The following is a 16717-nucleotide window of genomic DNA, read 5'->3' as shown; positions in this document are numbered from 1 at the left end:
TCGTATCGTATATCTTTGTTGGTGTTTGTAGATAAAGCTAGATTTCACTTTCTAGGAAGTGATTTTAACCTTCTGCAACAGAAAAAAAAACGTCATAGTGAGGAAATATAGACGTCTAGGCATTTAAAAGGCTTATGACCTGCCATTGTTTAGTTTCAATGGCCAGATCACTCGTTGTGTGATATTTACCATTCTGCAGTTTGTTGTTCAAAAATCTACTTCTTCTTTAAATTTGTAGACGAGGCTGGATTCCACCCATTGGGGAGTTATTAGGATTTAAATATATTGCATCAGAAGAGGAAATAATTTTCAAACAGAAATATGAGAGTCTAGGCATTTACAGGACTTTAAGTTTCATTTTTTAATAATTATTTTTTTTAAATATACTTTTTCGTGATAGCAATTATAGCATTGGCTGGTTTAAGTGACAATTGATATTCGATTTTCTACCTATGTCTGAACATCCACTTTTAATCAACTGTTCCATCTTTTATATCTCTTGATAATATTATTTTTGCTTAATACGCTCTTCGAAAATGTTCTTCTTCTTCTATATATATAAAAAGTTTATGGTTCCTCTCCCGATGGAGGTTGGAATTTCACCATTGCGATTCTTACTTTATTGCAGCTGCCCTGAACAAGGACTAAGTGCTGCAATGGAACCAGTCGCGCAAGTTCTTAAGCCAAGAGATGCACCTTCTACCTGCACTGCGTCTCCCTTCAATACTTCCCTGTAGAATGACTTGTAAAGTTTTATATTTTTCACCTCTCATCACATGCCCAAAGTTCTCAAGTTTTCTTTTCTTTGTGGTCCTTAATACCTCTTTATCTTTTTTTATCCGTCGGAGAACATCGTCGTTTCGGACTCTATCCAGCCAGAAAATTTTTGATATCCTCTTGTAGCACCACATTTCAAAGGCTTCGATCTTTTTTGAAGTGTTTTGGGTGAGTGTCCACGTTTCGACGCCGTAAAAAAGTACTGAGAAGACGTAACATCGAGTAATGCGCATTCGGAGGTCTAAATTAAAGTCTTTACTGCAAAGAAGGTCACGCATCCTGAAAAAGCGCCACCTCTATTCTGACTTTGATCTCTTGCGAGTGATCCCATTTATCATTCAGCCAGCATCCTAAATATTTATATTGCTGAACTTGCTCAATAAACTGCGCTCCAAGTTTTAAAGTCGTTGGGATAGTTTGTGGCTTTTTCCAAATAACCATACATTTAGTCTTGGAAATATTCATCTCTAGCCCTTTATTCAAACTTGCCGTGTAAACTTTGTCCAATAATAGTTGTAGGCTTTCCATACTATCTGCTAGAAGGACAGTATCATCCGCGTATCGGATATTGTTTATAATTTGTCCATTTATGCTAATGCCGTTTGTTAGTTCATTTAGTGCATTTCTAAAAATGGCTTCCGAGTACATATTAAAAAGGAGAGGAGACATAATGCATCCTTGTCGGACTCCTCGACATATGTCTAAATCCGATGTCAATTCATCATCCACTTTCACTGCAGCTTTTTGAAAATATTAAACCCTCTCAATTTGGTAAAGAAGAGGTGCTTCTGAGCAAAAGTCATATGAGTTTTGGGTAGTATAATTTCTCCATGATTATGATTCTAGTGGACCTCAAACCAACATTTTCCTGATTCTGCTTATTCTAAATAAACACTTATGTAAATTAATAATACATTTTTAAGGTATATCTACGGTATATCATGTAGATTTATGATTTCCGCGAGTAAAAAATACTATTAAATTTTTTTAAATTGAAATCCAGCTCAAGCAATTTTGATATCTACAAAAATGTTAGTACATTGAAACTGATTGACAAACGTGAATATGAATTTATTTTTGATGTTCAACATTAAGTGTGAAAAACAAATCTAATTTATATTTATTAGAAACAATATATTAGTCCACACTCTAGATTTGAGCATAGCAGTAACCTGTATTGCTTTTTGTTGGTGACAATCGGAAACAGGGTCACATCTGATAATCCCTTTGAGTTTCATCACCCCTTCTATACCACTACAATCCCCGTGGTTTGCTTTGTTTGATTCGCAGAATCAACCCAGATAATTCTGAAACAGTTTGTTTTATGCGCTTTAAGGGCAAATTACATTAGATGAACAGCCATTCGACATTATAGATTGCTAACTTTTTGACAATTAATTACAATAAATAAAGCGAATTATTATATATGTGTGAATCAAATTATTCTGACTGGTCTTAAAAAATTAAACCATGTGAAACTTTCAATAAAATTGATTTGAATTAATTCCACATTCATATTTTTTTTTGTCAATTTATGTTTTTTTTTTGTTTGTTTCTTGAATGGAAATTATTGTGTAAGGTAGAATAAAAAAAGAAAATCGATTTAGGTTTGTAAATAAGAAACGAGTTGTGATCCTATGGCAGTGTTTTGGACTAACGGGTCAAAGGTCTAAACTAAAAATACGCTATTACTACAAAGTTATTTAGGGCTTTTAAAAAGTGGCTTCAAAATATAAATATTACGGTAACTTATTAGATTATTAATACCAAAAAGACCCAGATTAAGTGTAACAAACCCAGTCCTAATGATCCGTCTTTCTCTAATAATGGACAGAGGATCGAGAAAGTTGACAGCATTAAATACTTGGGAGTTCACATAACTCATGATGGTAGCATGCACAAAGAGCTCGCAACCTTCCAAAAAATTGCTGAAGCAACTTTCAATGTATTGCGTTTTGTCTGGAACTCTCGTCTACACTCGGTCAAAATAAAATTCCGATTATTCAGCTCATGTGTAACGCCAACATTCTTATAAGGGTGCAAATCTTGGCACCTTACCAAACCTCAAAACACCGAACTTCTGAGTTTTGAGAGAAAATGCTTGAAAAAAATATGAAACTAGGATGTTTCGATTTCATAATTAACATTGAAGTCCGAAAATGGACGTAGCGGTCTGTTATAACGAGCGTTTTGAAGATAATGAGATTTGTGGTGGACCTGGTTTGAACACGTGCTGCGCATACCTCAGAAGAGTCTACAGCCAAAATTTTACACCTGCGGGCTCCCGCCATCTTAAAAGGCCGTCAACGGCAATTTTTCAGCTTTATTTGGCGGAAATAAGGGACACGGGATTGACGTGGGAGGAGACAAAAGTACCGGCTGGCGATAAAGTTCCCTGGAGGCGTCTGATGATGTCCACATGCTCCACCTAAGAGCGGATATGGAATATAATGATTAGAATTTGAAAAATAAATACATAAATTAAATATATCACTCGAAAGAAAGTCTACATTATAAAAGAAAAAAGTTGTGTAGGTGTAAAAAACACCCAGATCGTGTGTGTTTTTTTTAAGCTTTCCGAGAATATTTAAAAACTTTTGGTGTGTTACCTTCTCAAAAATGTAAATCAAGCTGTAGTAGAAAGGGAACTAAACCTGGGTCCGTATTTTAATGGGAAGTGAAAAATTATCTTTATCAATTTTATCTACAAAATAAAATCAAGTTTTTGTATTAGAAAAATACAGTATGTTTCCATTTTTTTCTCAGACATGTTCAATTACAGGTTACCAACAAATGAACTTTGAATTATCATACAAATATACGTTTTTTCATAAATGCATACACATCGTTTGACTAGCTTGCAAAATTCCGATCTCAAAAAAAAAATTACAGGGGGGTGAAAAAACAGTATAATTTCAACAAATTATGTTTTTTCACCCTTCTGTAAAAATTTTTTTTTTGGAGTTTGGAGTTTTGCAAGTAAATCAGACGATATCAATATTAGTTTTTACCGTCTCAATATGTAGGTGCCGATGAAGATAGCGTTCATAATCGCGGCTCTGGACTGCTGGTTTGGATGGAATATAAGAAAATATAGTTATTTTCTGTCTTTTAAAACTGTGTTTAAAATAAACACGTCAATTCAGAACACTTATTTTAGATGTTTACACTAGCATCATTCCTCTGTCATAACATGTTTACAAAAAAATAATCATTTGCGAGAGATCAAATAAAAATACTTTTTTGTTTTTTTTTCTAAGAAAACCTCAAATACCCTGAGAGAAAATGAAGTAAAATATTATAATATTGTGTAAGTTCCACGACCTTAGTTTTATTACTTTTCTGCAATAAAACGTAACTCCTGTCTTGTTGAAGAGGAAATATATCCGTTGTTTGAAGTGTACTTGTGAAGTATAGGAAGGACGCGAAGAAAAGATTGAAGTAAAATGCAGTAAGCAGATAACAAGATATTCGTTTCAAATATTCCTACAATTCTACTCCAGTTCATTTCAGCTTTATCGTGTTTCTGTTTTGAACCAAAAAGGTAAAAAATATTATAGGTAGTTCTATTTATGAACTTATAAATCAATTTCGTGTATTACCTACACATTTCGTATTCCTCACTTTTTAGTATACACGTTAGCACGTTCGACTACGTAAAAGCAAAAATGAAGTATGTTTAAAAAAACCTATATCGACTGACGGTTCTTCAACTCCAGTTTCAATAGTATTTTATTCTCCAGTAATTTCCTGAGAGTGAGATGTTTTTTTTCCCAATGAAAAGTTGCATGTGTAACTTGTCTATTATGTCAACTATGCAAAAAAAATGGTCGGTCGGTTTGTCTGTTGCGACGTGAAAAAAACACAAACATTAAAAACAAACATTCATATGTATAATATTAGTATGGATGTACTTATTTTGTCTGTTTTAATATTTATCTTGTATCGTCATACTGTGTTTTTTTATGTAATTTATAGTGTAAAAAATATTTCTTATATCCCAAAATGAACAAGTGTAACTCTCGGACAAATTTAAAAAAATAAAGTAAATGCATTTAGGGAAATTAAAAAAAAAAAAAATAATAATTAAAGGCAATAAAAATTAAAAATCTCGCTATAAATGATTATGTATGAACATTAAATTCATTTCAATTCTTGAAAATACTCGATTGGGATTCCGAAATGCATTTGGAGCTAGAATAGCATTACAAGCAATCAATGTGCTCTTACAGAAGTGTCGAGATCAACGAAAATAAGTGTTTTGCATGCTTCATCGACAATGTAAAGGTATTTGATAGTATAAGACTCAAAGAACTGATTGAGATGATTAATGAATGCAATATTTATACTTGATATAAACATTGAATAAAAAACCTTTACTTTACCTTAAGCCTTAAAGAGTGAGAATACAGACGCTACAGCGATATAAAGAGGAAGTCAACAAGGTCCCTCCGTTCCTCCTTTTATTAAATCTTTATCCCAAAGAAGTGTTCCAAAAAGCTCTAGAAAACTTTGATATTGGATTGAAAATCATTGGAGTCGTCATGAATAATATCAAATATGCAACGATATAGTAATACTGGCTGAAAGTATACCAGATCTACATGACTCTTAAATGATTTGACTGGAGTGGAGTATGGTTTGAAAATTTTTGTTACTAAAATTTTATGGATGAAATTAGGGCAACTTGAGTATTTTGGAGCATTTTTTCAGTCAAATGGAGTGGAAATCGAAAAAGTGAACAAGTTCTAATACCTTGGCAGTATCATAGCAAAACCACTTGATACGGAAATAAAATTTAGAATTGCGGCGGCACATGCTGGATTTTAACACGACAGGCTTCTTTTGTAACGATAAGCTGAACGTAAAACTTCCTCAAACAAAGGTTAAATGTCATATATGGTCGGTTAATAATGCTTCGTATACCATGGACCACAATTGCAGATGTAAGTCAGAGAGCCAAAGCCAGTAGAGGATTGCTATCACATGTCAATGCGTAAAAGTCTCGTATCTACGTCATATACTACGTGGAGTAAAATATCGCCTCCACCAACTGATACTCCAGGGCAAGATAGAGGGTCGACAAGGAGTTGGCCGAAAGCAGACGTTTCAGCTGCGCAACATCAGGGAATGGACCGGAAGGCCTTTGCCACAGTGATCACCAACTTCGTGGGATCTGACACGGCACGATAAGAAGAAGAAGATATTTCTATGATAGCATGAGTGTGTACCAATTTTTATAACAAAGAGAAATTTGTAAGAGAAAGTTGTTTTTAACAGCATAAAATATTTGTAGCTAATTGTTTTGTTTACATGCTCAGATTGGTTTTTATTTTTATTTTTATTTCATAAAATACTGCTTCTGAATGCTTTTATACCTTCTGAACGACCTTTCCAAATTCCTTGAGTCTATAAGCGATCCCAAATCAAATTTAGTGTCTCCTCTGTGCCGGTAACTCACTAAGGGCGAAGGATCAAATCCCTACGATAAGTAAAGTTTTTCAATGATTTCATAAAGTGGCTAACTTTGATTTCAGCTTATGCTATATTTACTACAGGAATGTGGACCAACTATTGAGATGAAAGTTATATTGAAAACTTCCCTAGAATTTTTTGCCCCTTTTAACCCTTTTTTATTTTAATGTAAAGTAAATAACTTGACAGTCGTTTCAATAAAAGCCGGTATTTGTAAGATTTCCATGTCCTTGTGGAATGAATATTAATAGAACAAGAACTATGGACGAGTGTTTTAGATTTGATGGTGGACTCTAAGGTAAATAATAAATAATGAAATTCTAATGTATAAGTTAAAATTATGGCCTCATAGTGTGCTTTTTGGTCAGTACGTTTGCCTACTATGCACAAAATTTCGAGTTCAATTCCCATTAACAGCGTTGTGAAATAAATATTTAATACATGATTTTTTACTGCAATATTTCATAATTCCCGGACTGGCATCTGAAGACTAAATATTTTGCCGTTTCTTGCCAAGATTATTATAATACGCTACAATGAACTTATGTTTGTATGTAATAAAATTATTATTGATACGCTGCGATTGTAATTCAAAATCTAGTGTCCTATACATGTTAACACCATAAGGTGCTCTTAAGGAAATGATGACATGGATGATAAAGGGAATCTTTTTATAGATAGTTGACATGAAAATTTAAAAAATTATTTTTCGACTTCAAATACGTTTGTTTAACTATAAAATTATTTTCATAAACATATTTCTTTGTGTGGATCTGTTTTTTTTCGTAAGTAACGAGTATATACTTACTTTCTTTGGAAACTTTATGTAAATGCATTATTTTAATATACGATGTAACTTTTTTCTTCTTTAAAATTAATTATTGACGGTTTTATTTTAAAATCTGTAATCTTTTTGTGGTTGAACAAAAAAATGTTAAAAAAATATTGAAACTGCTAAATATTTATGCAAAAGGACGCCAATCAAATCCATTTTTTTTTAAACGATGCACCATTATATAACAATAACACAATAACAAAAGAACGAATTAAAAAAATATATAAATTAGATTATAACAGGTCTTTTAGCTACTGAACACACGGATGGTTGAAAATCCAGAATCTATTAGCAAAATTTAGGTATTTGATAGTTGATAATTAATTTCGTGGTTTCGAATGAATTAATTCGTGCTGTCACGTTAAACTGATTAAACTCGTATATCGGCTTTACCTAAACCTATGCGGGTTTTTTTTTCATTTTGTTCTGTTATTATTTACATAAACTGTTAACTAGTGTAAATATAAGACGAAAAATTCAATGAACTCTTTTTTCTATTATATATTTTGCTGCCCTTAAAATAATTAGGGAATATTTCTGTGTTTTTTAAAAATATTTTTTTATTTTCCTTTTTCAATAACTATAAAAAAATACTATATAATATTTGACTGAATATATTATTTTCTCTTTCTTATGTTACAGAAAAATATTGTAACTGTCCATTATTTATTACAGAAGCGAAAATTCATTAACATTTTCTAGTATACCCACGAACAGGCCATGCCTTTGTGGGATTTTTTATTTACTTTTTTTATTATTAATATGTATTTCATTGCTATGAAATTATGCTATATTTTTTTAAATACTCTGTTTTACCTCTTATGTATATTGTAAAAAACAAAAAAAAAATACTTTACGTACGTGTGATGCCACCGTACTCCTCCTAAACGGCTTAACCGATTTACGTGCGGTTTTCAGAAAAAACATAGATCTTTGCGCTGTGCGTGTTCGTAGATTTTAAAATCTTTAATCGAATATGTAAACAAGAAGTAAGGAGCATAAATGTTTTATTCATCGATCATCCAGGATTGCATTCGAGAAGAATGCATTTACAAAAAAAAATAAAGATGTTGTTTTTTTGCGTATAAAAAAAGTTTGTTTTGGAATTTTTACAAACATCATTTGTTTTTTGTGAATCTTAATCAGATTCTTTCCTGTAATTACATATAATTTCTATCCATTTATTTATTTTTATTGGATTTTCGGTAACACTAAAATAATATCAAATTCAATAAATTTTTAAAAATCGTATTCTTACTTAAGTACACACCTTCGTTGGTAAAACGACCGTAGTTTGACGTTTGCAAAAAGAATGCTTTATTTGAAAATGAAATTGGAATTGAACGGAAATGGAACAAGTACCTACTTTAATTTTATATTTGAATATTAACTATTTTTAGTTTCGGAATTAAATCACCAGCAAGTACCTAGGTACCTACTTATCAAGTAAAAGTATTTTTCCAAGGCAAGCCAACGTCCGAGCCGGACAACGTCTGTCGGATCAGCTATTATACTATATATAAACGTATTGAAGCTAGATTACTAGTCGCCTTGCAGCTACAAAGCGCATGCTCTAGTGGGATTCTTGCGACATCAGATTATGTAAATATTGATTTTTATAAACCTTGAGCAGAATAGATAATTTGTCATGTGTTCATGCTTAAAAGTAGACAATAAAAAAAACTAATTCATTAAGCACAGTTCAAACAGTATGGTTACAAAATAAAAAGGAATATCCGAAGGGTACCTTAATATAAGGCCGTTGCGTTTGCATCACATACAAACTACATGGGAAATAATGTATTGGTATGTTTCGATTGCTTCCGTTGTCCAGTGAGAATTTAAGTCTGCGTCTGCACCCGGACTGCGCGTTCAGTACGGCGCTGGAACTGAATTTCAAAATCGATACCCAGCCAGCCAGTAGCAAGTAGTACGCGCATTACGGCGCTGGTAAATGGACGCGCTGGGAGGTTTTGTTTCTTTTTATCTTTTTTTTACAAAGCAATATTAAAATTTCTCCGAAATTTATCGTGACTATAAATACAATTATTATTACATTTTTTGTTTATAGTAATATAAATATTAGGTATTATGACTGATAATTAATTTATAAGACATGCTTTTTTATAAAACATTATTTGTCTAAATTTAGGGGAACCAATGTTTCCATGCGTTCTATGAACGGACCGCGCATGCTACATACAACAGATGCAAATTGAGGAAGTACGTAGTAAATATGTGATATTCTATTTTAAAGTTATTTGCCGAGATATGATAAGGCGTCACCTTCAATGGAATTCAATCTTTGGTTGAAATTTGTGGAAATGACGTGTCACTTATTCACTCTATGGGGCGTTGCAGTGGCAGGTCATAACTATCGTAATTTTGCGATCCCGTTTATTGTAAAATGCACGACAAAACGTCGTAGATCGCGTTTTTTTATTAATTATATTTTTTTACCGAAAATGGAAGGAACATTATTAATTTATTGTTATTTTTATCATTGGACTATCATTTATTTATTTTATTAATAATCGTAGTGCTTTTGAATTGTATATTTTACTAGCAGACCTGACAGACGTTGTCTTGCTCAAACGTTGGCTTGCCTGCTATTACCTCAGAAAAAAACTTTTCATTAATAAGTTGGTACCTAGGTTGGTACCTATTAACGATTGAATTCCAAAACTAAAAATTATTAATATTCTAATATTGAATTTATGTAGGTACCAAATTACTTGTTTGTGGTTGAATTTTTCATTTTCGAATAAAAAAATATTTTCACAAATGTAAAACTTGGCTCTTCTTACCAACAGCGGTGAACTTTATTCATGAATTCGATTTTCAAAAAGGTATTGAATGTCAGTTAATATTATTTTAGTATTCCCAAAAATCAGTAAAAATAATCAAATGGGAAGAAATTATAAGGAATGTTAGAAAAAAATCTGATTGGTATCCATAAAAAGCCAATGTTGTTTGTTAACATTAAAAATAACTTCTTTTAAACACAAAAAAACCAAACATCCTTTCATTTTTGCTGGTCGAATGTAACCCTGGTAGGTTGATGGTAAAAATATTCATGCATCTAACTTGTTTATTACAGATTGGATTGAAAATTTTAATATCTACGAGCACGCGCAATGCAAAGATCTACATTTCGCCAAAAACCGCATGTAAATCAGTTTTGCCGTTTAGGAGCATTTCAGTGACATCACACATACAGAAGAATTATATATATATATATACTAGCGGACCCGACAGACGTTGTCCTGCCCGAACGTTGGCTTTCTTGCTTTCATCTTGGAAAAATATTTTTTATCTAGGTATTTGTTTGTGATTAAATTCCAAAACCAAAAATTGTTGATTTAAAAAAAAAAATAATTTAAGTAGGTACTTGTTTATGGTTGAATTCCAAAACATAAAATAAACATTTTTTTCAAATATGGCATTCTTTTTGCAAACGTCAAACTCCGGTCGTCTCACCAACAAAGTGGAGTACTTATGTAGGAATACAATTTTTTTTAAATGTACTTATTTTAATATTATTAAAGTGTTACCAAAAATCCAATAAAAATAAATAAACGAGTAGAAATAAAAAGGAATTTAAAGAAAGAATCTAGTTGAGATCCACAAAAAACAAATGCTGTTTGTAAACATTTAAAAACAAACCTTTTATACAAAAAAAAACACATCTTTTCATTTTTTTTTGCAAATGCATTCTCCTCGAATGCAACCCTGGTAGATCAATGAATAAAACATTTATGCTCCTAACTTTTTTTTACATGTTCGATTGAAGATTTAAATATCTACGAACACGCACAGAGCAAAAATCTACATTTCACTGAAAACCGCACGTAAATCGGTTGAGCCGTTTAGAAGGAGTACGGAGACATCACATGTACAAAGAAGTTAAATGTATAAAGGTGAATCAGTTTTATTTTTCTTATTGGTAGCTATTAATACACAAAATATACATCGGCAAAATCATTAGTTATAGTATTTTGTCTAATCTCAAAAGATAATTTATTAACGTAATATATGGTTTATTTTGGATTACAAAGTCGGTATTTTTTACTGTAGATACGTTTGTACCAAGAAACACTTTTTTTTCCTAGTTAACTAACAATTTAAGGAACCAACATGCCCTTTTACAGTCGATAATTTGTAAAATTAGATTGATGACAAAGACAGTCGCCGTGGCCTAATTGGTTAAATGGCCAACTGAGAAACTCGCATCACGTCGATTCTTGCCAGTTGCAAGAAAAAAAAACCACAAATGATTTTTTCTCAATTGGTTTGGGTGTTATGGTAAACTTATTTTTGTATTTCTTACAGAAAACAAAAAGTTGTGACTTTTCACTAATGAATGCATAGTTTAATAGTACTCGTTTATATCGATTTTCCTGGGCAGAGCAGTGGGTTCGAAGATCTATATAAATCACCAGTCCGGCATTGTGCGTCCAACCAAGCACTTGATTTAACGGCAGCTGTCAAATGAGGCCATAATGAAAGATGTTCGAACTAATGGTGAAGTGGAGATGGATGACCGGAAACAGGACATCATTTTCCGGACGTATTTTCCGTGACACGTGTGCCGTACGAATCCAAGGAAAATCGACGCTACACGCTTACGGATTGCTGCTCCACCAAAATATCATTAATTCATTGTTTGTAGAAACACTATGAAAAATAATATGTGAAGGTAAAAATAATGTGACAAAATTGAATACGCATAAAAAAGTTATTTACTCAATAGAAAATTATTCAATTTCGTCATTTTAAAACTCCACGCCGTTCTTTTAAAATCACGATATCAATGAAAACATAATTTAACCTGGAATTAAAAATAGTACTACTAAATTTGTGTGATTTATAATGCTTGTATTTTTTTTCAAAAACTATCATTTAAAATTCTGCTCGCTCAACGGTTTTACATAATCTATTATCTTTCAATCGCTAGGACAAAAAAGTTTTTTCATTGGTAAATTTCATCAAAGTTACATGTCTAAAAAATTATATACATATGTACTTTTACACTTCTGGTAAATGTTATCACTGTAACTTTCCAAAAAAAGATAATAACTCTTGTGCTTGGAGAGTGACTTACACTGTTGTAAGTATTTATTTATAAGAGTTTATATAATTTTAAATACGAGTACATGAGAAATAAAAAACATAGGATATATAAAGAAAAAACATAAAACCATAATACATTCATTCTAATTAAAATTTAATGTTGTTTTTACACGTGTTCGAAAATTTCTTTAGATTTATTTATTAAAATATTATTTTTTATAGTTTTTAGTTCATTGGAAAGATAATTATAATTTTTTTGTTTATTATATTGGTATTTGAGTGACTTGTATAATATAATTTATTTCATAAAGAGTGTCTACTGTATGAACCTTAAATATTTGAAATAGATTTTCCGTATTAAATGTTGAGGGTTTCTTTAGAATAACTTTTATTTTATTTTTTGTACTATTTTAAGAGGGTTTAATATATTGGCGTATGAACCACCCCATACTCCAAGACCATATTGTAACAAAGATTGTACAATTGAGTAATAAGCTATTTTTTAAATATTTTTAAAATATTCCTTAATCAAATAAATATATATATATATGTATATATATATACATTTTCTAATTCGTTTAACTAGTTCACTAATAGAATCTTTCCATTGTAAGTTTTGGTCAGTGTATACACCAAGATATTAAATTTTAACTGTTGTTTCAAGTACTCAACATTAAGATCGCAGTTAGTTTTGTTGCAACTGCTTTAGTGAATAGTTATTTTTACTACTACTACTACTACTACTACTACCATCACGCCATTTCCCCGTAGGGGTAGGCAGAGAGAATGGACCGCCACACACGTCTATCCTGGCATACACTCCTAGCCTCTTCCACATTCATACATCTTGTCATACATGCCCTTCGGTTCTGTCTGCTTTTGACATGACCAGACTTGAGATTTTGGTTTATCTGATCATGCCACGTCTTCCTTGGTCGTCCTCGTCTAACGTTGCCGTTCATTTTTGCCATATATACTTGTTTTACCATTCTTTCGTCGTCCATTCGTTCTACGTGACCAAACCATCTCAGAGACCCTTTCTTAATCTTATCAATTATACTTGTCTCAGATTTACACTCTCGCCTGATTTCATCATTCGTAACCCTGTCATACATTGATTTCCCACACATTCGTCTAAGAGATCGCATTTCGACTGCGTTTACTCGGCTTTCATCCTTCCTCTGCCAGTTCCATGTTTCACTTCCATACATAAGTGTTGGGACTAAAACTCCGTTGTGCACTGCCAGTTTAGCTTCGATTGACATATTTTTATTAGAAATTACTGTGCTTAGTGCTCCGTTCATTTTGTTGCCCGCATTCACTCTTCTTTCAACATCTTTTTCTACTCTTCCATCTCTTGAAAACATGCTTCCCAGGTACACAAATTCTTCTACTTGCTCGAGACATTCGTTGTTTACATTTATTATGCAGTCAGTAACCTCACTATCCCTTTCAAATACCATCACTTTTGACTTACTTTCGTTCATCGCCAATTCGCTCTCCAGGCATACATCATACATTCTAGAGACTATTTGCTGCAAATCAGCCTTGCTGCTAGCTAACAGAACTGCATCGTCAGCATACAACAAGCAGCTTACTGAAAAATTATCCATTTTTGCTCCAATACCCATACATTCTATCTCTTTCATACAGTTGTCCATGTATAGATTAAACAACCATGGTGACATTACACATCCCTGTTTCACGCCTTTTGAGATCGCAAACCAAGATGTAAATCCCCCATTAACTCTTATACACGCTGAACTCTCCTCATAGAGAGACGATACTGCACGTATAAGTTTATTGTTTACTCCATACTTTTTCAACACGCCCCACAATTTCATTCTATCTACTTTATCATACGCTTTTTGCAAATCGACAAATGCGCAGAATAGTTTTTGACTTTTTGCCAAAAACTTCTCCGTTAGCATTCGCAGCGCAAAAATTTGATCCGTGCATCCACGTCCACTCATAAAGGCTCCTTGCACGTCCCACACTTTGTCTTTCGTCACCTTTCTTACTTTCTCGATTATAATTTTCCCATACAGTTTACCGACAGAACTCAGAAGACTGATGGCCCTATAGTTTCCACATTCCGCACGAGATCCCTTTCCCTTATATAAAGGCATGACAACTGCCCTCCTCCAATCCAACGGCGTATGTCCTTCCTTTAGGCAGAGATTGAAAAGTCTGTGCAGCCATGTACCCACGATCTGGCCACCACTCTTCAGATATTCCACAGCAACCTTATCATACCCAACGGATTTTCCGTTTTTCATACTTTTCAGCGCACTCTTTATTTCTACCATACTTATCTCACATAACCTATTATCACTCGTATCTTCCTCTGCACAACCAAGCTGTTGCTCAGGGACACTTTCAGTACTTTCGTATACTTCCATAAAGTATTCCATCCATCTCTCTTTCACTCCTTCGTCATTCGTTAGCATTCGGCCATCTTTTGATTTTATCGCTTTAATGTTTCCACTTTCGGAGGAGTTCTTTGTCTTTTTCACCTCTTTCCAAAACAGTTTTATGTTTTCATGAAAATGAGTGGACAATTTTATACCTTCCTCTTCGTTTAGTCGTTTTTTGCGTTCTTTCACTCCATTCTTAACCAACCTCTTGCATACTTTATAACTACTTTTCGCACTTTCATACTCGCTGCTATTGATGTCACTAATTGATATAAGCTTCATCCATGCATTCTTTTTTTCCTTTACAAGGTCTTTAATACTATCATCCCACCATGCATCTCCTTTTTTTCCTCTTCGGGACGCCATTCCGCATACACTCTTTGCCGATTCACACAAGCACGATTTAAATCGTTCCCACATTTGGTCGATATTGACTTCTATTTCATTCTTTCCTAAACTTTCGGTTAAATCCCGTTCATACTTCACTCTTACATTCTCGACTTGCAACTTTTCAACCTTGACTCTAGACGAAGTTGTCACAGTTTTCGTTCGTGATCGCCATCCACGAAATAGAATCACTCGTGTTACAACAAGAAAATGATCTGATTCCATTTCAGCGCCCCGAAACACGCGGGTGTCGGTTGTGTTTGTTCTTAATCTAGATTACGTGGTTGTTGACTCTAGAGTCAACAACCACGTAATCAATTATCGTTCTTTCATTCCCTCTTTCCCATGTGTATTGGTGAATACCCTTATGATTAAAAAAGGTATTCGAAACAAAAAGGTTCCACTCAAGACACACTTCGAGCAAACTTTTTCCATTTCCATTTATCCTAGAATCGCCATACATTCCAAGGGCTGTTTCTAGGCCATCTCGACGAGTACCTACCCATCCATTCAGATCACCGGCTAAAATTATTCTTTCATTCGGTTTTTTCCTCGCACATATTTCCCTTACATTTTCCCAGAACTCACGCTTCACATCTTCACCTGCCGAATCGACTGGGGCATATCCGATAATTAACATAATGCTCGTTATACCAATCTTAAAGGTGATCCACATGAGTCTGGCGCTAACAAATTCATACTCACTCAAGCACTCTACCATTCTAAGAGAGAGCATCGCCGCAACCCCCCGACTTGCCCTTTCTGATTCTGGCACACCAGACCACAGCACGAGCGTGTCATTGTGCTCCAGCGATCCACTCTCCTTTTTCATGCTCTCACTTATACAAAGAACATCTAGACCCTTATCCTTCATACTATCACACAGTTCATTCATCTTCTTATCCATTCCTCCTCTTATATTCCATACGCCAATACGGCACTCCATTCTCCTCTTTGCACCCCCCCGAGAGACGCGGCATGACGGGTGGTGAGCCTTATCGCTGCCTACAGGCATTCTCTCGTCTTCCTGCCCTCCTACTTAATTTTAATATTTCGCATAACTACTTACATACTACCTACACTTATGATTAAAATATTAACTTACGCTCTTACAATACAACGGAAATACAATTATATTACTTAACACTAAAATACACACAAATATCAAACGCTTAACTTCACAAAAGTCACTTAGTACTAAAACTGTCATAAATCATCCACTCATTGCGTCCCTATTTCTTCCCCTGTCACCTTCCGTGCTTCCGTCTGCGGTGGCCGGTCTTCGCTGGCACAATTTCCAGATGGTCCACTGTAGCTGTAGAATCCGTCCGGTGCGGCCCTCGCCCGCCTGCACATGGTGCGGCGTGACCGGCTTCCGAGAACTACGGCCTCTGACATGTGTGGGTGCACAGGCGCCCGGCCCGGTATTGTGACTCTTCCCGCGCTGTTGCTTTACGTTCCCGCCAAAATGGACACACAATTTTGTGCATTATTCACATCACAATTGCATCTCAATTTTTTACAAATTGTCTTCCACTCTCGCATATTAAAACATATTATTAAACGATAAACACAGGTCACTTGACATTTTTTACTGTTTCCATACAACACTGTTTAGTTTGTTTAGTTTGTTTGTTCATTCACTCTTAACTTATTTAACTTGTAGTAGCCTCAATTGTCTTCTAATCTCACATATTAACAACATATTATCACTATTATTATATTATATATAGATCACTTGACATTTTTTACA

At 33.7% G+C, this 16717-nt stretch overlaps 2 protein-coding genes across 2 annotated transcripts in view; both read right to left on the bottom strand.

Moving 5' to 3' along the window:
• Nucleotides 1-15189, bottom strand: part of LOC148277474 (uncharacterized) — a 37345-nt gene extending 22156 nt beyond the window's left edge. Inside the window, exon 1 of the mRNA XM_088232844.1 lies at nucleotides 14371-15189. Within this exon, the coding sequence (XP_088088970.1) occupies nucleotides 14371-15189 (819 nt within the window). The remainder of the gene's footprint in view (nucleotides 1-14370) is intronic.
• Nucleotides 15190-15235: 46 nt separating this feature from the next.
• On the bottom strand, nucleotides 15236-15979 carry LOC148277473 (uncharacterized). Its single transcript, XM_088232843.1, has one exon. It carries the CDS (start codon nucleotides 15977-15979, stop codon nucleotides 15236-15238), a length of 744 nt encoding a protein of 247 aa, XP_088088969.1.
• Nucleotides 15980-16717: the final 738 nt, after the last annotated feature.

The sequence above is a fragment of the Micrasema longulum genome, unplaced genomic scaffold (genome assembly GCF_059751315.1).
Source record: "Micrasema longulum isolate JH-2025_06_02 unplaced genomic scaffold, ASM5975131v1 h1tg001028l, whole genome shotgun sequence".
NCBI lineage: Eukaryota > Metazoa > Arthropoda > Insecta > Trichoptera > Brachycentridae > Micrasema > Micrasema longulum.
The sequence above is the reverse complement of the archived record's forward strand: the minus strand, read 5'-3'. Positions and strand labels throughout refer to the sequence as shown.

Excerpts from the sequence above, each read along its gene's own strand:
- LOC148277473 (XM_088232843.1), bottom strand. The coding sequence starts at position 15,979 with ATGCCTGTAGGCAGCGATAAGGCTCACCACCCGTCATGCCGCGTCTCT.